Raw genomic sequence first — 25,772 nt, 5'->3', positions numbered from 1 at the left:
ATACATACATAGTGAATGCACCTAAACTTTGCAATTGTATATTTATAATCTGTTGCATAAATATTTAAAAGCAAAATTTATTTAAAAAATGGTTTAAACTTTATTTAAAATAAATTTGTAAGACATACGAAAACACGCTTGCTAAAAACTTTCGGAAAATGGTGCAGCATTTCTCACTGCAAGATATCTCGACGGGTTCTTAACTGAACGAATTACACCTGCCCAAACATCTTCCAAAGAACCCACCGAGGTTACGTCGCTTTGGATTAAATTTGTTTCTGGGGCTATTGTAGAAGCTGGAGCTATCTGAGCTGGAGCTGTAGCTGTCGTGTCTTCCATGGTAGATGTGTCTTCCGGATCCAAATCGTGCATCGAACGAAGGAGTAGGCATACGACGACCCACACCCATTAGCTTTTGAGATGCATCATTCATTATAATTTTACGTCCGGAATATACGTTAATTGCAACCACTGCGTTATCTGCGTCATATAGAGGAGCAATTACACCTTCATTGTACCATCCAATGACTAAACTAGGACCCTTCATTACTAAAAATTTACTGTCGTCCAAATATGAGTACTTTTGTGCACCATTACTAACGATCCGATGTATCGACAATAATTTTGGTGACATGTTATGTGAATATCGTACTATGTCGATAGAATGATATATGCGTGAATATGATGCAATTAATTCCGCATCGGATCTTGGTCCTCGGAGTGGTGGTCCTCGGAGCGGTGCTCCTCGATATACTTCTGCCTGCGAACTTAATTCTGTAAGAAAAAATAGTAATAGGTGAGTTTTAATATTGAAATATTAAATACTATCCTAAAGTTTATGGCGTTACACAATACGACAGCGTCATCACTGCTTTTTAAAAAAATATATATTTCAATGGAACACAGTTGTAGATCAGGTACCAAATCCGAAATTTAAGTTACGGGATTTCTTTTTATTTTCCACGGCAGTCAAGTCATGGTGTGAAAGACTGGGGCGATCATTCTTACTGGATATTTTTCGTTTTTCAGTATGCGCAAGGATACTTCGCCACACTCGACTCTTTGAGGCTCGAGGATAGATGTCTTAATAAAAATCTTGGTAGTTAGAAGTTTAAAATATATAAGAGCACATATCGAAGGAAGTGTTATACGCCTAGGACGATATAAAAATGAAATCAACTATCACCCATGGTGCACATGATATTTTTTCCAACATCTGTATAAAAGTCCGACATCGTTATGCCTTTGAGAGAAGATCGCAAGATAACGCAGACATATTCAGGTTAAGTTGCAATAGTTCTAAGCCATTCTTACAATCTCACGTTATGTAATTTCCTAACGCAGAGTGGGCGGAATTAAAGCGAAATTTATTAATCACAGAGAATTTTTACATCGTGAACTACGCATGTGTTACAATTGTTTTCCCCCGATTTCTCTGTAATCAACTTTTTTGTGTCCACTCTATTTGTCTAGAGAAGTCGCAATTTACACGCAAGTGTTGGAAAAAAATATTAGTATGGTAGCGCACAAAATGAGCGTACTTTACTGCTTGCAGATTGAATATAACATCTTTCTTTTTCTCGTGCGTGTTTTGAAGTAGTAAAGTAGGTATTTGTTGGTGAGAAGTACACCATACTTTCCTCAACAGCCTTGTATATATGGTCATGAAGTAATTTTCGGATATGGCCCCATGCGCAATGGAGTCTAGGAGCAGGCATCTAGCATTACCTAGCATTACTGAGCGATTGAGCTTGGCCAGAGTCGGCAGTCTATTCTTGATTACTACAATGATATACGATTTAATATTGCTCAGCCATACAGCTGCCACGCTTTTATTGCCAAATAAAAATTATGCTGCAGCATTCCAGCATTAGGCCGTGTCGACAAACGATACCCGCGCACAATCAGCAGATCAAAACATAGAGTGCATGTTATCTTGTAAGCGCACAGTGACTGCAGCCAGGCTGCAGGACCTATTGAGGACTTATAGCGTTTTGAGCATCTGGCCGTGTTGACACAGAAGACATATACACAATCAGCAGGTAACTGTGATTATTTTCAGAGTTCTTTGCAGTTCCTGCAGCCCTGATTTTATTATTATTATTGTTATAATTATCTACCTAGATTTAATTGAATTGATACAATTATTTTCTGATTGCTATAATTTAACATTACTGTATATTTTTTAATAATTCTTTCAGTAAATTAAATATTTTATGATCATTGCTGATAATTTCCCATTTTTTATCTTTAATTAGATTTGGAAGCTGTAAATGATATTACTTTATTCTGTGTGAGATACTAATTTAAATTTCCAGTTACTACTGCCCCTTCATTAATCGCGAAGGATATAAGAATGTTTCAGTTTGATACCACGAACTAATTTTCGAGGCGACCGCGGCCTGTCGATTGCCATTTCTTTTGATGTCCGATTTGTTAATTAAAGATTTCGGAATTAACCAAATAAATACATTTTTTTCATAACAATATGATCTTCGTGATTTTGATCGCGTGAATCCAATGTAAACCAAATTGGATCACATTTATCAATTCATATAGCTGGAAATGGATATTTATTACATTCTATAACTTTCACAAATAAATGTAAACGCCTAAAATAAGCGAGATTACGACAATGTTAGGTACGCAACTAAGTTCCCGCTGTTTGTCAATAGATGGCTTCAACAGTAATCTGGCTAAATAATCGTCATTTGCGGCAAGTGTTGATGCGTGAATATTCGGCAGAACCGAAGACTAGAAGCATGACCGGGCAGTCCCTATGACTTTCTTCTCTTTGGGTTGCTGTAATAAATCCATTTTTCATCACCCGTCATGACGCAATGAAGAAAACACTTCCTTGTTTGCTGCTGAAGCAAGCTCTTCTTGCATTTGGCACGGATCCTCATTGAGAAATGCTTCCAATTTAGCATCTTCGAAGGTTTTTGGCCTTCCTTTACCCGGACGGTCGGCAACATCGAAACCACCGTCTTTGAAGCGACGGAACCAATCACGGCACATTGTTTTAGTTAGAGCATCATATCCGTAAATTGTTTACGAGCTCTCGATGCAATTCAGCTGCCGTTTTCTTCGCTTAAGCGAACATATAACTGCAGTGTGGAAGCTCGATGGTAGGGCATATGCTAACAGCAAGATGCCAGCATGCCGTATCGGCAAGGGCCTGTCGCACAGTGGGAGGAAATGCACTTTTTTCGTTCAAAATGTCCAGATGCTTCAATTTTGGTCTGATTAAAAAATTTTTCAATTAAAGTTTATTAAGTTCTGATGGGCTTGACGCTTTGAACTCTTATCTCCACTATTTTTTTTATTAATAATCTTTCCATTTAAAGTATGAAAAAACTACAATTTTGTACATAACAATTTTTTGCGCTTTAATAAATGAATAGGTAAACTTTATATTGTCCTAATTAAATGTTCAGGGACTCCATGAATATAAATAAATTTTTCGCTATTACATTTACTTGTTCTAAACAGATCTTAGGAACAAACTAGCAAATAGTCTTATTATAAGTAAAAAATAGCCTGTTTGCTAAAAGTGCTTCATATTAATGTAGGAATAAAATTTACTTACAAAACTAATTAAAAAGTTCATAATAACTATTGTTATAAATAATTCTTGTGGCAAAATATTGAAGTTTGAGATTTTTTCAAATTAGAAAAAAGTTCTTATTGAATGAAAAAAAAAACGTTTTTTTTACTAGGTTCTTTTGATTCAACATAAAAATATTATTATATTGAAGGAAAATTCATTTTATTTTAGTAAATGACGTCACGTAGTTTCTTTACCTTAAAAAAATTATTTGCCTAAATAATTTGATTTAAAATAAAATTCTTTTGATTCAAAAAAGTTACTAGGGACAATGAAAGAAATTATTTCTTTAGAGTCGGTAAATTGAAATAAGCGAATTGTTTCTTTGAATCGTAGAAAAATTTTCTAAATCCAGCCCAGATAACAATGTGCGCGCACGATGATGGCGTATTGACTCGTACGCGTGTGGATTGTCCCGCACGCCGCGCCATCACCCGAGCAGACATACGCGCAGTCAATTGCGTGGCATATTACTCGCATGCTTGATACAATTTACATTAAAATGCGGCCCCGGTCAAATTGGCTGAAATTGCAATATAATATAGTTCAAAGTTTCCTTATCAAAATATCCTAATGGGTACTATTCCAAAAAATCAATATTTTTCGAGATAGGTGGGGCTGAACGCAAAAAAAATGATAACAAGCGAATCTAATGTCCCGCTTGAAACTTGAAGATGAGGTGCAGATTTGTCAATAAACTGTGATCAGCACAATCACTGACAATACTAGAAACACTATGAAGACCAGTTCAGCTAATAAGGGGAACAAAATAGCACTGTCCTGGTAATAATAGGCGAAATTATGGTGCTATCCTGGCAATGTAAATAAAGTTCGAAATATTAAAAGTGGAAGACAGTTGAGTGAATGAATAAAAGACTGTAGATCAGTCCAATTATCAAAGGAAAAGCCAGTTTAGCTACTAAAGGCAATGTAATGGGACTGCCCTGGCAATGTGAAGATTTTTCAAAGTAATCAAGGAAAAAGACATTCTGGAATACCAAAGATATTTTGTAGTACAGATAATTAAGACAAGACTATAGGTCAGTCCAACCAACAAAGGCAAGATATGTTATTAGTCCAGTCGGTTAAGACAAGACTATAAATCAGTCCAACCAACAAAGGCAAGATATGTTATTAGTCCAGTCGGTTAAGACAAGACTATAAATCAGTCCAATCAACAAAGGCAAGACATATTATTTGTCCAGTCGGTTAACACACGACTATAAATTAGTCCAACCAACAAAGTCAAGACATCTTATTAGTACAGTCGGTTAAGGCAAGAATATAAATCAGTCTAAAGAACAAAGGCAAGACATGTTATAAGTTCATCTGGTTAAGAAAATACTATAGATCAGGCTAACCAACAATACAAGAGATATTATTAGTTCAGTCAGTTCGGACAAGCTTGTCTACGCTGGGCGTTTTATGCAAGCAGGCTTCGCTAATGGCTTGTTAATGTCTGTAACCTGCATCAGTGACATTTTCAAGCAATGCAGTCGTAGGATATTTGATCCGCTGTGGCTGATGTCGTGCATACCCTAAATACCATAATATGATCGCAATGTGGGCACATGAATCGAGGGTTCTAGCTGCAATTTTACATGTACAATAATACCTTAAAATAGGTCCGATCGGTTCTGGACTAATAGCATGTCTTGTCTTTGTTGGTTGGACTGATTTATAGTCTTGTCTTAAGCGACTGGACTTGCCATGATTATTTTAGAAAATCTTCACATTTCCAGGGGAGTCCCATTACGTTGCCTTTAGTAATTGAACTGGATTTTCTTTTGATATCTAGACTGATCTACAGTCTTGTAATCATTGACTGAACTGTCTTCCACCTTTAATATGTCGAACAGTATTTAAATTGCAGGGCAACGCCATGATTTCGCCTATTATTATCAGGACAGTGTCATTGTGTTGCCCTTATTATCTGGACTGGTTTTACCAGTGTTTCTAGTATTGTCAGTGATTCTCAGTAATTGTCAGTGATTGGGCCGGATTTGAATGTAAATTGTGCGGGTCCTTTATGCTTTATGCTATACACAATGCAATCATAAAGATTATCGTTTTTGTTATTTGATTGAGTAGATTTCTAAAAATAAAAAAGCGCAATAATAAAAGAAAAAAATAAGTTTATGTTTGTACGAAATTGACGTTAAAACTGGATTGATCCAAGGAACTAGTATAAAAAAACCAAAGCGCCAACACCGGCAAACACTTAACTTTAACTATATTATAATAAAACGCGGAACTAAAATTGGGAAAACTTTGATTTTGAGCACTAAAAACACGGGATGATGCGTGCTGATCGCGGAAAACTGCGTTGGTCAGAAAGGGTCAGGGGAGAGTTGGGAGACTAAGTTAGTGCGTCGCGCGACGGCCGTCATAGTTTTCAAAAACTGAACGCGCTGTTTAAACTTGTTGTTTCAACTTGAAAGAATGAAAATCATTATAAAATTGATCAAAATTCAATTAAGAATTAAAATGCATTAATTTATTTAAAAAATAAGTATTTCAATTAAAACAATTCGATTAAAGATTTAAGATGCATTTCTGCAAATATTTCAACAAATTTCTAAATAGTAATTCTAAATATTATGCAATTAAAATTACAAATTGCAGTTATGAAAAATAAGTAAGTCAAGATTATAATTTTACTTACAACGTGATTTAAAAAGAAAATAATTTAAATATAAAAAGTTGAGAACCGTATTTGGAAAATTTTCACATTCGTTTTGGGAAAAGGCAGGTTAATCATTTTTACTAATTTTTTCATATGAGGGAATTTCAAATATTTCAATTTAACAATACATCTAAGATTTAATTAGATGGTTAATATGGGATTAATAATTAATTGTTGGCAGGATGGACGTACGCGTGTATCGCAGACAGCCTGTCATACGCAGTCATACGTGCAGTACGCCTTAATGGCGATATGAAACACATTACGCATGCACTCTACCTACTTATCACATCATTACGACAGGTGATGACAGTATGCGTGCGTTATGTCTCGCACAGCCTGTCTCACACGCATGCGAGCAATGTGCGTCGCATGATTGTTATCTGAAACATTACCAAATGCGCCTTGCATAGTAGGGATTTGCAGAAAGCATAGCAGCTTTGTACCGTGTAAATAGATACTTTTATACAGCACGATCTAACCTAAATAATTCAAAGAAATAAGCGGTTTGAAGGAATGAAATATTTCTTTAAATCGAATTTAAAAAATTAACAAAAAATTTCTTTAAATCAAACAAATTTTCTTTGATTTAACAAAAATTTTTTCTGGGTGTACAATTTTCTTTAAGGACCAGAACGACTTCAGGTATTCCTTAAAATAATAAATATTTATTAATGTTTCATAAAATATAACAATTCACATTTTTATAAACAAATTATATAAACAAATTCAATATTTTGGCAGTTTCACTTGTGAAAAATCGGGTTTTTAATCGCAATAGGTTGAGATTGAACCATAACACTGCATGCTAACATTCACTCAATACAAAATCTTTTGGCCATAGCCCACCGACTTAGTAGATCAACCCCCAATTTTCCACAGATTCATCTCAGGAAACGGGATTGTTAATGAATGCAGAAAAACAAGTACTTTTTCATGAATTTTGATTGTTGAAATATTTCTTCTTTCGTAACTGATACATGGATCCGAACTCACTAACAGTTTGTGTGCTTCAGTGTTAGTAGCAATATAAGAAAACTTGCGTGAATTGAACTCTCAAATATTCGTGCAGTCTTAATCCGAGCTTCACCTGCTTTTTCGGAAAACTGTCGTATTGATAAAAGAAAATGTTTCAGAGCATCAGGTCCATGTAATAATATCTTATGGGCAAGCATGTAGTACCAAGGATATAAACGTACGTACAGTTATGTGGTTTCCATAGTATATGTTTCAAATGTTTCCAAGCCAGTTGGCTCTGTACTTGTTAATTTCTGAAAAATATACGCAAGTCTTCCCACTAACTCCAAGTCTATCTCTATCATTCATGTTGTTAGTCCAGGCTAAATCGCCTATTTCGAAGCGTACGGTCGGCCCGAGGAATCTAGCTCCACCACTTTCTACACATCTTTCTGTTCTGTGTCCTTGTAACTCAGGAGCTCGTCTGACTCGCTGAACGCGGACCGAAAAGTAGTGTCGTAAGTACTGGGGCTGGATTCCGGAGCTTGTCCTCCAATCTCGGAATGCTTGACTTTGACCGTCTCTTTGATCGCTTCTACTGAAATATTTGCCTGATAACCAGTGTTGCCAAGTCTGCGCAAGACATTCCTACCAGACGAAGACAGAAATCCCACTAGAACCCTACTAGACCTTTCAAATTCCGCGGAAAGAGTATTTAAATGGTAAAAATCGGGAAAAATAAGAATTTATCGTGTATAGTATGTGTTTCTGTGTTGGGAACTGGAGTTATCTATAATATTGTTCTGCATAAAATGTAAAAATAACCAAATGAAGATACTTCGAGCTGCTTTCATAAGATATATATTTCTTTTATTATTTGGAATACATGTGCATATTTAAATATATATTATATATTTTTGAGCATTTTCGTAGTCAAACGAAATTTTGTATACGTACTTATTAGTTTATACAGTAGAAGTCCGATAACTTGCTGTCCGATAAGTGTACACTCCCCTTAAAACGTCATCACACGTACGGCACGCACACTAATTGTGGTTCTCCCACTACGTGTGCTATTTTGCTAATAATTTGCGTCCATGATTTACGCATGCGCGCACTTAATATCATGCTGCTAGAGGGGGCATCCGATAAGTGCGCAATTCTTGTAATTTTCCGCCCCTACAGCCCCGAAGTTGGAAAGTTATCGGACTTGTACTGTATGTATAAAAAATTTAAGGATAAATTAATCAAATATGAAAAATATAGTATTTGAGATCTTAAGTGACAACTAAGGCTTAAAAATAATGCAAAGCCCTCGACTAGCTTTAAAGCTTACAGTTCGTTCAAATCACAGAATTCGTTTAAAAATATAATTTTTTAAATCAAGTCATGCTCTTCAAATGGCTGTACTCTTTGAATGATATCGAATAATAACTCATCTTCGACTTCAGCAACAGCTGGAATTGAAGAGAAAGTTGAGGCATTCGAAGTTTCCGCTTCGTTGGTTTGTACATTTTTTTATTGTATGCAGAAAAAGTTCCTACACGAGACAGAGCAGAAGGAGGATATTTGAAATTCGAACAACACATATTCATTCTTCGAAGTTCAAAACGAATATCAAGGATGGCAATCAAAGTTTCATCATTCATTCTGTTTCTGTGTGGTGTTTTCCCTACATTCATTTGACTGGAAGTTCTTTCAATCTCTCCATTAGACCACGGAAGACATAAACATTTCATTGTGAAATTTGCCAAATCTGCCGAAGGGTTCTCGTCCTCTGCATCAGTGCAACGAAAAACCTGAATCCGAAAAGGAACAGTCTTGCTAGTATGTATTTTTCCATTCTATGAAAGAGATTTTTGATCACTGAAACTCCATTTTTGTTATGGTTTCCACAGTTTCATTTCTCAATTTAGCAAGTAGAGTGATTGGCGATTTTACACTCTTCAAGCAATTGTCAAATGAAAGAAGGTAAACACTTTCAAGAATGCCAATGTTATCAGGAAGTCGACTTTGTAACTGGTTAAATAAAGCAACAATAAAGTCAATACATTTTTTACGAATGAACATTTCATCCCCGACATTGATAAGACCTATTTTCCGAACATCTTGCATTTTTTGTTCGAATGCAAAACCAAGATTCGGGTTAGGATGCAAAAAATCCTTTATATCCCTGGCGGCCCGAAGAAACCGAATGAAGCCTCTAAAAAGTACCCGTAAAGACCCCATTGGGTCCCCATTCGGTTCCTAGTTAAAAAAAAAACTAAAAAAAAAACAGCAAAATCAACTTTGAAATTGTTTAAATTCGAATTCTGCGTTCAAATTCTTTATAGAAAGTCACGGAATAATCGCAATAGTTTTTTTTTTGAAACGGTAAAAAGTTTTGAAGAAATATAAGAGGTATAACGCCTGTTGACTGCTACTTATAGGCGATGCGTTTGAAGTGTAGCAGTCAACAGGCGTTGTACGTCTTATATTTTTTAAAACTTTTTACCGTTGCAAAAAAAACTATTGCGATTTTTCCGTGACCTTGTATATGGAATTTTAACGTAGAATCCGAATTTCAACCATTTAAAAGTTGTTTTTGCTGTTTTTTCTAGTTTTTTTTAAAGGAACCGAATGGGAACCCAATGGGGTCTTTACGGATACTTTGTAGAGGCTCCATTCGGTTCTTTCGGTTCGCCAGAGATCGACGGTCAGCAAATTCTCTTTGCATCCGGGAGCCACAACCAATTTCGCAGTTCCTTGTATGAGAAGGCTGAGAGATTTGAGAAGTTTCACCGGATTGTTGTCGTTTGTTTGAAAGATTTATTAACCTGTAAAAACAATAATATGTACATCAACGAATAAAATTAATTTCTCTGTACTCTATAAAGACAACTATAATAACATACAATATTGTAAGAATATGCCCAAAAAATTCTTAATCATTTCCTAGTATATTCTAATGTATGTATAAGTAGTGTTGCATGCTTGATTATTTAGCATATTCCAGGAATATTGTGTCCATTAGTTACTTCTGTGCTCTGGTCAAATATAAACATACAAAAATGTTAACCTTTTGAGTTTCTTCAAGAATGGGTTTAAGAAAAGTAAGATAAAGGTCATTCAGGCCATCATTGAACATGTTGAAAAGAACTTCAGCCGCATAGCACTTGTCATGTCCTTTGTAAATTTCAAAATGTAGACGTAGTTCTATCCATTGGTTGTTAATCAGAGTAATCGCAGGATAAATGGAAAGCCATCTGGTCGCAGCCACTTTTGGAATTTGCAACGGATCTGCGCCATTATTAAAGGCATTGTAGAGTGCTTGGAAATTTCCCTGCCTGTCAGATGATCTACAAAAAATGCCTCATGAATAAAATCTGCACGAACAAACGATACTGTGATATGCTTGAGCATATCAACAAGTACAGTGGTGAAAATCGATTCTTTCCCTGATTTAGGGAATTTGGAATTCCAAATGTGTTGGTAACGAGCTCTTGCAAGCCTCCGAGACTGCCAATTGAATTGAGTGGCAGACATATCAGAATAAGATGTGGAATCGCAGTTTTCAGTCTAGCGTAGACTCCAGAATGTTTTCCTGACACGCACGAAAAATCACTTCTTTTTAATAAATTTAAAATCAATACTTTATCCACAAAACATTTCAAAAATAAGCCAAAAATCTGTCTACAAATATATCTAGCATATGTTGAAATTAGTAATTTGATACCTTCAAATTATATTAAAAAATATGCTGATATAGAATATCCATTTGGAAACAAAATATATTACAATATGCCAAATTTCGATTTCTAATATGTTTTACTGCTCAATTAGCATTTTTTCACAACTACATTATGATATAAAACACAAAATTTAAAAGTCGAACTTGTTTGAAGAAGAAAATTGAAATTAATAGAATAACCAAATGCAGAAATAAATAATTTCATTAATAATGAAATTAATAAAATGATAATAAATAAATCATTTTTGTTCTCACGTCAATGTAAGTAAATAATATGACGAAATATAATTTATTTGATCAATATTATATAATCGAAGAAGAAATAAACATATATTAAAACGTAATTGTAGATTATTTACTGAAAAACAATAAAAGTTATTGATTAATTTATAATTACCTGTCATAACAGCAGCATGGTCGGTTCCGATTCCAACCATTTTTTCCAAGTCGAGGCCAAATTCTTTGACAATTTCGTTTAAAGTTTGAGTGATTGTTTCTGCATCACCTTTTTCAAATATTTCAAACACAAAAACGTGGACACACTTTTTCCTTTTAATTTGCTCACGTAAACTATGCTCACACTAAGTTTTTTTGTCACGCTGATTTCAGTGGACTCGTCAATTAATAAACTATAAGAGCCATCACTGATAACTTCTTTCAAAAGATCAATGAAATGAGGGTCTATGTTTCGCAAAGAAGAATGGTTCACTACGAATAGAGCCATGCCCGCTTTAGCTGCTGCTGTTTCGCTTACTGGTTTCATTTCAGGAACGAAAGGAATTTTCGACTATTTTTTCGTGTTTTTTCAATTTTGTGTGGTCACAAAGCAATTTGTGGTGTGTTTTCAATACACTTTTACATTATTTAAAAAACGCACAAATCACATCCGATGGTACGCTTTGAATCCAATCTTTTAAAACTGGATCATTCTCTCACTCTTGAAGAAATTTCTGCGTATAAGGAATTTTTTTTCCCCCATTGTCTTTAACTTAAAAAACGAATACAACTAAAACGGCATTTGAATTTATACACGACTAACTCTCGGAAGTTTATCGATATGATCGTTACTCTCAAGTTCTTTCTTTCTTTGTCTAGTCAGAGTGAAAAGACAAGAAATGTGCTCATTTGTACCATAAAAGAAAAAAAATTTTTAGACCTACTCTGTGATAAAAAAAATGACTAGAAATTTCTCATCGTACGGACATAATTAGTAGAAAAACTACGGACTTGGTAACATGATTTAATTTGTTTTTAAATAATTTTTCAATTGTTTATTGTTTAAAATAAATTCTCTTTTTAAATACTTCGCCAAATTTTCCACACCTCCATTGAAATTAGAAAACAAAAAATCGGATAGGGTCTTATTAAGAACTTTCAAAGCATCCATTTTGTCTTACGGGAAAATCTTTTATTGGATAAATATTAAACCCAGCAAATTGTTTCACAATTGCCTAAAATTATTTAGTACTTATATCTATCATTAACACAAAATCCCAGAATTAGAAAACGAAAAAAATAAAGAAAATAAGTATATTGTAATACAGAAAAGAATACGACTGTGAAAAGAAAACTCTTAGTCCAATGTGCATATTTCTGAAAGAGTATATTGAAACAACTGAAAGTTATTAAAACAAAGCATAACTTTGGATACCATGGCTAAGGAAAAAAATTATATTTTTCATTTAAAGAAATCAGGTTTTTGCTACATAAAACTGACGAAATTAAACATTTTTTACCTTCTTTGTTTAAAAATATTCAGGTTGTTACATTTTGTCAAATATTATCGAGGATATATTATTTTCAGGAATATCTGTACCCATTATTGCCATCAAAGAAAATTTTATTTTGATATAACTTTAAGCTTAAATATTTTGTCACAAGAATGATTAATAACAGTGGTTATTGTTATTTTTTCTAGTATTTTCTAACTGAAAGTCATTCGACCAATAGCTTAAAATATTTAAGGGCAAAAAAATGATTTTATGCAAAAGGGCAAAAATATTGAATTTTTTGATCTAATTTGTTCATAAAATTTGTTTATAACAAATTAGTAGAATAATAAACAAATTATTTTCATTCTATGAGTCGCTAAAATTTTATTTAAGACAATATAAAGTGTTCCTAATCAGTTATTGAAACATAAAAAATGTTTATGTACAAAATTTCAGTTTTTGCATACTTTGAGTGGAAAAATGATTAATAAGCAAATAGAGGAGACAAAAGTTTGGACCACCAAGCTCTTTAGAATATAATGAACTTTTCTTTAAAAAAAGTTCCAAATCGGACTAAAATTGAAGGCTCTAAATATTTTTTAACTAAAAAAGTGCATTTTCTCCCACTGTGTGACGACGTAATGAGCAACATATGCATCCGCATCTGTCTCAAGGTGTACCGACATGGCCTGCTGATATTTTCTCAGAACCTGCCAGAACTGTGCAGTCAGTGTGCCGGAAAATTGCTATCTGGTAATGATGCTTAACGACTCCGAAAAACCGATTTAGTGATTTTTAATAATATAATCTAGGGTGTAGAGAATTGCATACGCTTTTGTGGACAAAATTGTAGCAAATTTATAAATTTTCCAAGAGCAGGAGGTTGCCATCAAAGGGCATACCTGTGGTTTCATCAGTCTCAAACCTGGAACCATCTGTATATAAATTTAAAAAATCCTGAAATTTTTAATCTGCGAAGTTTTGTAAAAGAGCCACTGGATATGGGCTATCCTGACATAAGCGTCCCAAAAGAAGTTGAATTTGAGGTGAAACTCAATTATCAGTATACGGTAAAAATACTATAGGGGATAAAATAAACTTATGTTCCAGATGCCAAATAAGTCTGTGGTACAAAAGCTTTTCTATAAGTTAAAAGAGATAATACGCGAATGAAATTGGCTGAAATTTACCAGGAGTTGATTTTGGAATGAAAATGACCAAAAAGTTATTCCACTAAGAGGGGAATAGCCCGGAGCTCACTATATTATTGTAAATTTCGAGCAGGGTCGATCTTGGAGCGTCTAAAGTGTGTAGGGAATTTGTTATGAAAAACTGTCAACTCAACTAGGTTGTGGATTCTGGCTACAACGTCGGTAGTGGGCTTATTAATAAATTTAGAAGCTGAGGGATGCAAGGCAAAATTATTTAGCAATGAGCTATGACTCCTTCCCTTAGTGTGAAAGGAGAAGTTAGAAGCCGAGCGATTAGTGTGCGATGTTGGTGGCAGCTTGTTTTACTTCGCTTTTCGAAGGGGTTTAGGGTGTGAACCTATAATTTCACAATACGATCGAGTTGGAATTGCATAAGCATGATTAAGCAATATGGGAGCGAGGACCTCGTTCAAATCAAGATGGTTGGAGAAGTTTACGAATGTAGTGGATTGACGATAAGGAGGCTCATTCCTGGATTTGTTCTTGGGGTTGATTAACCTCCTTTGCTTCGGAAAAAGAAACTCCATGTATGGTAGCATATGCCAAGGGGTTCTGTTCACTGCGGGTCTTGAAACAACCACGCTGTTTGCAATGAACAGATAAACGGCAGTTAGAGCTAATGTGTCCGTATCTAAGACACTTAAGACACATTTTTACTTGTGGGGTAAAAATGCGAACTGATGATGCGGACTTGAAGATTTTAACCTTATTCGGTAGGGTTAGGCCTTCAAAAGTTATTTGGATTTGGGTAGGGGGCGAAATTAATTTAGTTAATTAATTAATTTAGCGTAAGTAATTTAGTCGGTTAACTTCCGATTGAGATGGCGAACATTCACCGCTGAGGTCGTGTCTCTCAAGCAGTCAAGGATCTCTAGGTTGTCTTGAATTTTCATTTCCAACATTTAATTTTTAATACATTTCACGATACCATGACAGGTTACGAAGCTAGCTGGGACAAAAGTGAATAGCCCTTCTTTTTAAGGGCATGTGATACTTACAGTTTCCCCGGCTTTCCGATAATCTGCAAATTATTAATCAAATAAACTTTTTTGGTTGCCTGCAAACAAGGTTAGTTCCGGGAGTTTAGTTACTATGTTGATTTGTAAGTCCAAAGAATTTGTCCAAAAATATTGTTTAGTTTGGAACAAACGCTCGGGATAATTGTAACACACATAACCTCGAAATATACACGCACGTTGTTAGCAATATCAAAAATTTTTTGATAAAAAAACACAAACAAATTGTGTGGGGACGTCCATTAGCATGTTCGCTATCATTTCCCAAAATTTAAGACAAAATATATATTATTCTAGAAAAAAAGCCGGGGGAACCTAAAACTGGTAAAATCAACAATTTTCTGAGTATCGCATGCCCTTAAAGTGTGAAAGTTTTTGAGGATTCTGTTCGCGTCTTTTGTGCTTACACCGCTACGCATAATCATCCAAAGCCCTGACTATCTATATTTAACACAGCTTCTTAGTACAGAAGAGTGAAAGCTTTACCCTAGGAATTGGGGTTAAGATCCTCCGTGGCTCACTCAGAGGCACGTTTCTTTGGATTATGACCTTCACATGGGCTGATCTGTTATATTGCATTGTGATTTATTTATCGCTGTAGCGGAGTCGTGTTTATTGACTTTTATCCTTGGTTTTAATGTTTTGAGAATTTTAGTTGCGTTTGTTTCCCAGGTGGGAGTGTAATTGTGTGTGTTATTGTGAGTGTGACTGTTGTTGGTGTTGGTGTTGTGATTAAGTTTTTGAAATGTTTGGATTTTGTGCTTGAAATATGGAATTGTTCATATGTTGTAAATTTTTATCAGGGGGGATTTCACCTCTTTTCATGGAATTATTATCGCCTGCAGGAAACGGTGTAGAAAGGGCTCAGTCAAAATCTAGGGAATTTTTGCGCTTGATTTCGCATGCTTTGTAAGAATCATTACCACGGTCGCATGATTTGGACTTCTGGAAAAGGAACAACAAACCGGCGATGGCTACTTTCTCAGAAAGGGAATCAGTTGGGCGGGGAGAAATTCCTCGACCCGAATCACAGGATAAACTCCCGTTAATTGGCATGCTCTGGCTATGACAGCTAAGGATCTGGAAAAGTTTGCGAAAATTGCCCCCGGCGAACACGTGCTCGCGCGCCAAAAGGGGCAATGCTCGTCTTTCAGGTTAAGTCTGAGAAAGTTAATAATACTAAATAATACACCTACCTAGTATAGACCCAGTAAGAAAATTTGCAATGTAAAAAAAACACAAACGTTTTTCGAGAAAATCTCTATTTTGGCCAACATAATTGCCTTTAATTTTTGTGGTTAAAACATATTATATCAAACCAGGCATTCTTGTAGACATATTATGGATCTGATGAAAATCCGAGTTGTTTTAAGAGCTTCAAGCAGCTGGTTAAGGACCAAAAAGCTGAGTCTTAAACAGATTCTGCATCAAATCAGTACAGACCTTGGAAAATTCTATCTAAAGCATTTTGTTGTAAATTTAAATCCCCGCCAATAGATCGTAGAAGTGTTTTGTGTTTGAGTGAGTGCTCTTGAATAATGGGATAAATATCTTCTATAAGTATCAGAGAATACACAATCATCAATATCATCAACTACCACTCGATCCAACCCCAGAAAATCAACCCACATTTCACAAACTTGAAACTGCGGTTCCAGATTCTCCTTATCAATTTTATCATTTAAAAAGCCTTTAACGCCAACTACTACAATGTAAAGAATAAATCAAACTTTACCTGTAAGTATAGTTTGAATAAAAACTATTCAAATGTTTTCAAAAAATAATAGTTTAAAAGTCTTCTTTCTTTAGAGGTTCGACTAAGAACTGAAAACGACTAAGAAATCGAGTCACATCACAATCTTGTGAAATTTAAATAAATTTATTATAAATAAACTTGATCTCTTACTCATTTGGATTTCCCTGGTCCCAGTTTTTCGTTTTTTTTTTAAATCAAAGGCAAAGATAAATTTGAGAAGAGTTCTGTAAATTTAAAGTATAATGTAACTTTTTGAAAACTTGGAAATAGAGTTTATTAAAAAATACATGAAATATTTTTCTAGAATTTCACCTCCCCCCTGAATAATTCTTTTTTTATTGTTCTTAATATAGAGAATGAAACTTTGACGGACACCCTCCCCCTGAACGTATCACGTATTTTGTAAATGACTCCTTAAGATCCTTGGGCGTCCCCTAGGGGCTGTAAGCCCTTGTTGTTAGTGGAGAGGCTTAAGCATATGGGACATGGGGGTCAAACGGACCTCGGCCTGCATGTGTATGGATATGGATGAAAGGACCCCTATAAACAGGCTCTTCTGGGTGTTTTGAAAAGAATACCTATAAACGGGCTCTCCTGGTATGCATGATTGTAGTATGATAGAAGGGTGAAAGAGCCTAGCTAACATGGGCCTTCTAGATCTCTGGATCGAGGTCTCTCCCGGACCGATCTCCAATTTCTGGAATCGACACGCTAATGACCAGCGGCCCGCACAGCGACCAAGAAACAGCGCTCCGTTGGTATGGTGGCCTGCGAACGGATATACATTGAGTTTCTCGCTCAATGTGACCACCTCCCATAAGCCATGAGTCTATACTCATGGTGATCGTGCCCATGGCACTTTGTCACCTAGGGATTACGAAAGTGTCCTAACGGCCTCACGGAGACACGGGACGACCTCCCCGAGTAATTAGTCTTACCCTTGCATGCGGAGCTCTGCAGGAGCTGGGTCTTAACGGGTATAGAATAACCCTTTCATCCCAATCTGTCTTTCCGGCAAGCCTTACTCAGGCGGCGGCTGTGCCCCTAGCTCTTCCGGGAGCTGAGGGTGTGACGGTCCCTCTGAATGAGGCTATGGAAACGGGAGTGGCCAATCAGTCCCCCAATAAGAAGAAAAGCATCAACAGTTACCTGAAAAGGAGACTGAGGAGACAAGCGCAGCGTGATAGTAGAGCAGCTGCAGATATGGCACATCGGCGACCACAACGCCGATAATTAGCACTGAGGCTCAAAAGCGAGGAAGGGGCTCAGAGGGCACTTAACCAGGGGCATTAAGCCTGTGAAGAGGCACAAGACGGTCCAGCAGCCGATGAACAGGGAGTCGTCGGGGGTTTGACTGACGGCCGCTCAGAGTACTGACCCCCTGACGACGGCGGTGACAGAGACGAGATACCCGGATTCGCCGCTCACTTAAGAGCAGTTAGAGCTCTTCACGGAGGCTACATGGAGGACGCTCGAATGAGTTTCCCCAGATAAATAGCCAAAATGCAAGACCTCTTTCTGCAGGGGAGGGGTTTTTGTATTTGTGACAGCTGATCCAGTGGCTAAAGTTTAGCTACACAAGACTTTGGTCAAGACAATGCCTTTGGAAGGCGCATCTCTTAAGGTGGGTGGAGTTGAGTTGTTCCAGAGGATGGTTAAGGCTATAGCGTGGTTCCCAGGCAAACTGGTAGACCCGCATGTGATCTTCCGTCGGCTGGAGGGATTCAACCCGTCACTTAAGACAGCGTCCTGGCGGATCCTCAGGCACGATAGGCCTCAGGAAGAGGTCACAGTTGGAGAGTTCAAACATCTCCTAGTTGTGCAAATTCCTGAGTCACAGGTGAGGGCTCTTGCGGTTCTCAACAACAGACCATTCTACCTTTTTAGACGGGTCAACTTTAAAATTACCAGCCAGGGGCAGGAGGAGCTTGTCGGTGGACAGGAAGATCGAGATCAGACCTAAATGACTGCTCCTACTCTTACTATTACTCAGATTAACTTGCATCGCAGCAAAGGCGCCTCTGCAGTTTTTCAGAGGGACATGGCTGCGAGGCACACAGGTATCTCACTAATCCAGGAACCCTGGTTAGTTGAAGATGCCATTAGGGGCCTAAGGGGGCTGGTTTTTATTACTGGGACCCCAAGGCGGCCAATCCATGGGCTTGCATAGTGGCGAAGGGAGTCAACGTTGTCCCGCTGCTTGAGTTATGTGCCAGAGATCTGTTGGTGATAGTCACGGATCTTAAAGGAGCAGGAAGGCTAGTTATGGGATTGGCTTACTTTCCATATGATAGCGATACCATTCACCAGGGAAGGTACGCGCACTGGTGGAAATACTGCGAGGTAAGGGGTTTTCTTCATCTGGTGGGGTGCGATGCTAGCTCCCACCATACTTTGTGGATAGCACGGACATTAACTCAAGAGGTAATGACCTATTGGAATACCTAATCATGACTGGCTTAGATATTCTTAATACGGGGAACACCCCGACGTTTCACAATTCGGTCAGGAAGGAAGTCATTTACATCACCTTCTGCACCGGTAGTGTTGCAGATAACATCAAGAAGTGGAGAGTCTTACATGAACCCACTCTCTCAGATCACTCACAGATAGAGTTTGTGTTGAAATCTGCTGTACCCATAGGCCCTAAATGGCTCAGAAATCCAAGAAGAACGGACTGGGGTCACTTTTCCACAGAATAAGAAGTGCACTTTCAGGGGTGCCCAGGTAAATTAGAGACGTGGATACTCAGGAGATGGCGGCCGAGATTTTCACGGAAGCCATCAAATCTACTTATGAAAGTAATTGTCCACCTTAAAAGGTCAAAAGGCTGAACAGACACACTGGTGGAATGCGAAACTCGAATAGCTTCGCAGAAAAACCAGAGAGAGGTTCAGACATACCAGTTCTGGCAAAACGGTCCGGATGGTATATATCCAGCCCTCGTACAGAGGGCTGGTGAGATCATCATTGGGTCAATTGTGAGACTTGCTAGGGCTTGTCTGACGTTGGATTATATTTCGGCGGCATGGAGGGGTACGAGAGTAGTCTTTATTCCAAAGGCAGACAGGATCGGTTATACTTCACCCAAGGATTTCCGATCCATTAGCCTCACATCTTTCCTACTAAAAACCGTGAAAGCACTGGTGGACAGATATATCCACGATAAGGTCTTGTCAAGTAGTCCTCTTCACAAGCAACAACACGCCTATAGGGCTGATCACTCGACTGATGCGGCCCTGAGCACAGCAGTTAACCTAATTGAAGGGCAACTGAAGCACAAAGGCCTCGCGATTGGAACCTTTAGGGATATCGAAGGAGCCTTTTATTGCACCTCTGGAGAGGTGATCAGGGCGGCCATGATCGCACTCAGTGTACCTAATGCAGTTGTGGAATGAACCTGCTATGTGTTAGCCAATAGGAATCTATCCACGACTAAGGGTGATACCACTTTATGTGGAAACATTGATTCGGGATGTCCGCAGGGAGGTGTTTTATCATCCTTGCTGTGGTGCCTAGTAGTGGATGAACTGCTTCATCTACTCACGAGTCAGGACCACCACTTTATAGGCTATGCAAACGATATACTGGTTATTGTGCGCGGTCAGAATCTATATGCGCTCTTTAAAGTAATGCAGCAAGCACTGAGAATAGTAGATTCATGGTGTAAGAGGACTGGACTGTCAGTCAATCCGAGCAAGCCGGTTGCAGTTGTATTCACCAGAAGGCATAAGTGGGGAACCACGAATACATTAAAATTGGCTAGACAACAACTGAAAATCAAAGGACGAGCTGAATATCTAGGAGTCATTTTGGATAAGCAGCTATCATGAAACGAGCACCTGGAAAACAAGTGCAAGAAGCTGGTAGCGACTCTTTGGCTCTGTAGGAGAGCCATAGGGAAAAGCTGGGGCTTGAAACCGGAGACACTTATGTGGATCTACACAGCGATCCTCCGATCCAGAATAACCGAGGCGGCAGTCGTCTGGTGGAGCAGAGTCGAACTGTCTACTATGAAGTCCCGACTGGAAAGGATGAGGGGACTGATTCTGAGAGGTATCACTGGTGCCTCGAATTCGATACCCATGATGTCCTCGGGGGTACTAATAGGCTTGGTGCCCCTTCATCTCACCATAAAGGCCGTGGCTGCGAAGGCGGCCTGGAGATTAAATATGGTAAACGATAGCAGTAACTCGACAGTTATGCAGATACCAATCGACATCGCGAGGAGGCCGACACTGAGCATGCTTAGGGACAAAATGTCCACATGTGATAACCTTTTCGACAAGAAGTACCGAGTTAGTCTATCCACGAAAGACGAATGGGCTAACGGTGAGGCACACCTGCCCAGTGATGGAGACAGCTGGTTTAAGCATGGCTCCAAGAACCAGGAGAACGCTGGAGCAGATGTATATCGTAGAAGAAACGGAACGGGCTTTACAATTGTGATGAGGTCCTACGCAGGAGTTCTACAATCCGAGATTATGGCCTTGATTCAGTGCGCCTATAAGGCAATGAAGTATGGCGAGAAACGAAACACTTGATTCTGCTCAGATAGCACGGCTGCTATCATGGCTCTGAATGGAACAACGACTACGTCGCTACTATTATGGGAGTGATTTGAGGCACTGAATAATCTAGCGACAGAAAACCAAGTCACTCTGCTCTGGATCCCTGGACACAGTGGCATCAGGGGCAATGAGATATCGGACAGGCTAGCAAAGATAGTAGCAAAGCAAAATTTTACTGGATCTGAGCCAGTTGTAGGCATTTCCAGTAGGTTGGTCACTGACGGTATTTACAGTTGGCTGAACGAGGAACATCAGAGTAAGTGGTATTCAGTCTCTGGCTGCAGACAGGCTAAAACACTCTTGGGCTCAAAGCTAAGCCCTCATCGAGCGAAAGAAATACTTAAGCTCGAGAGAAATGAAGACGCGAAATGAAGTCGCGAAATCCGAAACGAAATGTTTATAGGACATGGAAACCTCCGGTATCACAGACATAAGATAGGGCTTGAAGAAAGTCCCCTCTGTCGTCTGTGCGGAAAGGATAATAAGACTACTACTCATATTCTCTGTCACTGCCCTGCGATTGCGAGGAAACGTGTAGCGCCCACAGGCAGTTACTGTATGAATGAGTCTGAAATATCAGCCAACAGCGTAGCTGCGGTCCTCTTCTTATGGATAGGGCTTTAGGGCCATGCTTAAGGCTTATAAGGGGAAGCAATGGGAACACCTAAGCGTCAGGGGTTGTGACGGTCTCAACCCAGAATATTAATAAATAAATAAATAATAAGATCCTTGGGAAAATTTATAATTATTTTTCATGTTGAAAAATTAATTTTATGAAAATAGCTTAAAAGATTTCAAATTTTTTTAAAAGTGCTTAGAAACTTTAAAAAACAGTTACTCGAAATTTTCATTTTGTATTCAAAATTTTTTCTACCTGCAAATGATAATATCATATAACGCGCAATTGATGATCCTAGTATTTTTTTAAAATAAAAGTAAGGAAAAAAATAACGATTGTTACCTTTATACCAAAGGAATCTAAGAAAAAGTTACATAAGAGTGATAAGGGCGGTCCTTAGGGATAAATAAGTGTCCTGAGGGGTATGTGGGGTCTCATGAGATAAATGGGGTTCCCAGGGATCAGTATAATCCCCTTATATAGGTGGGTTCCCATGGAAAAGGTTGGGTCCGGAGGGTTAGGTGTGGTCCCGGGGGATAATTGAAGTCCCGTGTGTTAAGTATCGTTCTGAGGGATAGGTAGGTTCCGGTAGGATATGGGGGAGTGGTGTCGAGGGATGAGTGAGATCATGTTACACAACCGAAGCTACAAGGGTTTTAGAATAGTGCCATAAAACCCTGAAAAATCGTAATTTTTAGAGTTTTTAAAAAATCGCTAATAATATTTTTTTCGCTATCCGTATATTATGCAGAGTTTAAAAAAAGTATTATTTCAAAGTGTTGAGTTCTTTTAGGTAAAACTTTCATTTTTGCAATCTTACAAAAATTCCAATATTTTTATAACGTTTTCAAACTATCCTAAAATTATGTTAAACCTGTATAAACATTATCGCAATAAAAATTTACCTGAAAAAATTAGAAGATGTTAGCAAATAAAATGTTCCACCTTGAATTAATTGATTAAATTTTTTTCAGTTTTTGTGTAGGTACATTTTGAGTACAAGAAAATTTCTGTAGGCTAAAAAATGAGCTTAGGTTTCTAAGGTTTTTAAGGATGAGATTTTGTCCTAGAAAAACTGATAATATTAGTAGTATATTACATCATAAGTAGGTTTACCCTACTGAAAATTCCTTTATAGGTTCCTATATAGGAATACATATATATATGTAGGTGAAACATAAAGTATCCTATGTAGGATCCTATATAGAAACCTACGTAGGATATATATCCTATGTAGTATATAGTATAGTATATATAGTATCCTATGTCATTTCCTATAGGTGGCACATATAGATGAAACATATAGGTTCCTATGTAGGATCCTATATAGGATCCTAAGTAGGTTCCCATATAGGAACCTATATAGGAATTTTCAGTAGCGTAGGAAAGTCTTTACCATGCACAGATCAATGTTCGCACGACGAGTAGTAAAACCATTACCATAGCCCATGGGTTTGCTACTGCGTAAAAAACAATGCCCATGTTTTTTTTCGCCATCCTGTGAACGGTGAATTCTCCGCGTGAAGATGTACCCTGCGAGTGATTGAGAATACTTTATTCGAAACCATCATATGTTATAACCCTATAGAACGCCCTGAAAAGTGAGCGTCCGAAAACCCTTTACCAAAATGATGCGAGAACGGCCTTCCAAGTGAATGTTTTTTTATGGTAGCCGCACAAAATGAGCAAGCTCTACTGCTCCCACCTAAAATTACTTTTTTTTTGATCGGGTTGAAACTTGGCTGCAATATAGGCCTAGTGTTTTGGAAATATCTTTTTATGTACTTTAAGACTATTATAACCATGAATAAAAAAAAATTATTTTTTGTTTGAAAATCAAAATTGACATTGATTAAAAAAACCGCAAATAAAAAAAATCTATTTAAAAAAATAGCTTTTTTATACTCTTTAAAATCATGTAAAATAAAATGTGGGCCGCAAATGTTTTCTTGCTCAAATTTAGGTTTTTACGCTCACTTTGAATCAAATAAATGGTGAGAGATGAAATATATAACATAATTTATACATTTTTGCACAGATAATCAACTCAAAAAAGTTAAATGTAATTTTAGGGCACATTAGACCGGACAGTATCCGTGTTTCAGCGCTGCGGAAGTTTAATGTGGTACCCTCGAGCGTAAAAATCTAAATTTTACCGGGAAAAAATTCGCGGCCCACTTTTTATTCTACATGAATTTAAAGAGTATAAAAAAGCTATTTTTTTAATAGAAATTTTTTTAATATAGGATTTTTTCAAAAAATCAATTTTAATTTTCAAAAAATGTCTTAAATTACGTGAAAATACCTTTCCAAAACACTATAATAAAAGTCCAATCGGATCATCCTAAAAGAAATTACACTAACGTGAAGGTGAAGAAACGCATGAACACTTCAGGCCCCTGCATATTGACAATCGGTTGATAAATGCAGCTATAGTCTGGTGGATTAATGTAGGTCCACGAGGACTGCATTCCATCCAAGATTCAACCTAATCCAAATAAAATTAATTTTATCGCGCTAGGTATCAGGTCCAACTTTATATACTAGAAACAAAATTTAGGCCCATGCGCTGTGGCTTACTGAGGAATACAAAATGCTGAAAGCTGGCGATATGTGAAGTGAAAGCTTCAACAGCTTAGTTTTTCTCAGTTTTTCAAGGTTGATTTCGCGATCCAAAAATCTTCAAAAATGTTCGAAAATGTAAGAATGGGTAAGTGCCACATTTGCTTTTCAGTGCCTTTATATGTGTCTGATTCGCCGACTTGAAAAGAGAGATCACGTTCAATCCCCCTTACACAGTACATACCATGGAGGCTTGGGAATGTTTTCGGAACGAGTGGTAGGCCAGGGGTAGGTGCTAGAGAAGACCCTGAAAAGACGGTGGTCTCCCCCTTCTTATATTATATACTATTGTTATTATATTTTCTATGATTTTGAATGTATAAAGATTTACAATTATGACACTTTTCCACGTAATTGCTGATAATGAAGGGTTTTACGGATTATATTTTTGTCGACATGGTTGTAAATGAAAACACGCGATTGATGTGGATTCCATCTGTTTCATCTATCCATACCGATGAAAATGCACTGAAAAGCAATGAAATCGCACTAGTCAGTGCTGATCATCGTCATATAAAAATGGACCCATAACGCTGTGAGGAGAAGGGAAATGGACTCTAGAGAGAGGAAAAGCATATGAGATGTAACCTGCCTTTATTTATTACAGGACTATGTCAAGTGAATCGGGGTCCCGAGTATTGCCTTCGTATTCTGTACGGTTAATTTTTTAAAGCGATTATAAACAATACATTATACATTTGCAGTTACAATAAATTGCATTTTTAAAAGCATTCGTGCAAAATATCCTGTTTCACTTAGCTTGTGAAAAGAACTTGGTAACCCTTAATTCCTCTTTAAATTTGACTGAAAGTGCTACAATAATAATCCTTTTGAGAGATCAAAAATAGTATAAAAAGTGTTAACAATTTGAAAAATAGTGTCATACAATATTTGAATTATTAAAATTGTATTTAGTTTGCAATCAAGAAGTGTACAACGAAGAATTAACTCTATTTTTTAACAAAAATGTCAACAAATGATAAAAGTTCTATTCAATTATTATCATCTTTTCCTGTATTTTCACTTGCATTTGAACTGAACTTATTATAGCCCAATAATAAGAAAATTAAACCATTTTTGGTTATGAAAGTTTATTATTTGCCATTGAAAAGTCTACTATTAAATGTTTGGCTTACTATTCATTTTTCAGTTAATAATTTCATTATTCGGTTTAAAATGTAATTATTTTGTTGAAAATAAAATAAATTATATACATTAAATAGATTTTAAAAGGTACAATAAACATCACATTATCAGGGAATTCGTAAAACAAAGCACGGTTCTG

The 25,772-nt window shown here is 37.0% G+C and overlaps 1 protein-coding gene across 1 annotated transcript in view; it reads right to left on the bottom strand.

The window, feature by feature from the left end:
- Positions 1 to 112: 112 nt before the first annotated feature.
- Positions 113 to 25,772, bottom strand: part of LOC117171730 — a 120,283-nt gene continuing 94,623 nt past the window's right edge. The window contains exon 2 of the mRNA XM_033359295.1: positions 113 to 774. Within this exon, the coding sequence (XP_033215186.1) occupies positions 200 to 634 (435 nt within the window). The 5' untranslated portion in view covers positions 635 to 774 and the 3' untranslated portion in view covers positions 113 to 199. The remainder of the gene's footprint in view (positions 775 to 25,772) is intronic.

Source organism: Belonocnema kinseyi, chromosome 4, assembly GCF_010883055.1.
Source record: "Belonocnema kinseyi isolate 2016_QV_RU_SX_M_011 chromosome 4, B_treatae_v1, whole genome shotgun sequence".
Taxonomy (NCBI): Eukaryota; Metazoa; Arthropoda; class Insecta; order Hymenoptera; family Cynipidae; genus Belonocnema; species Belonocnema kinseyi.
This window is presented reverse-complemented; position numbering and strand designations above follow the sequence as displayed.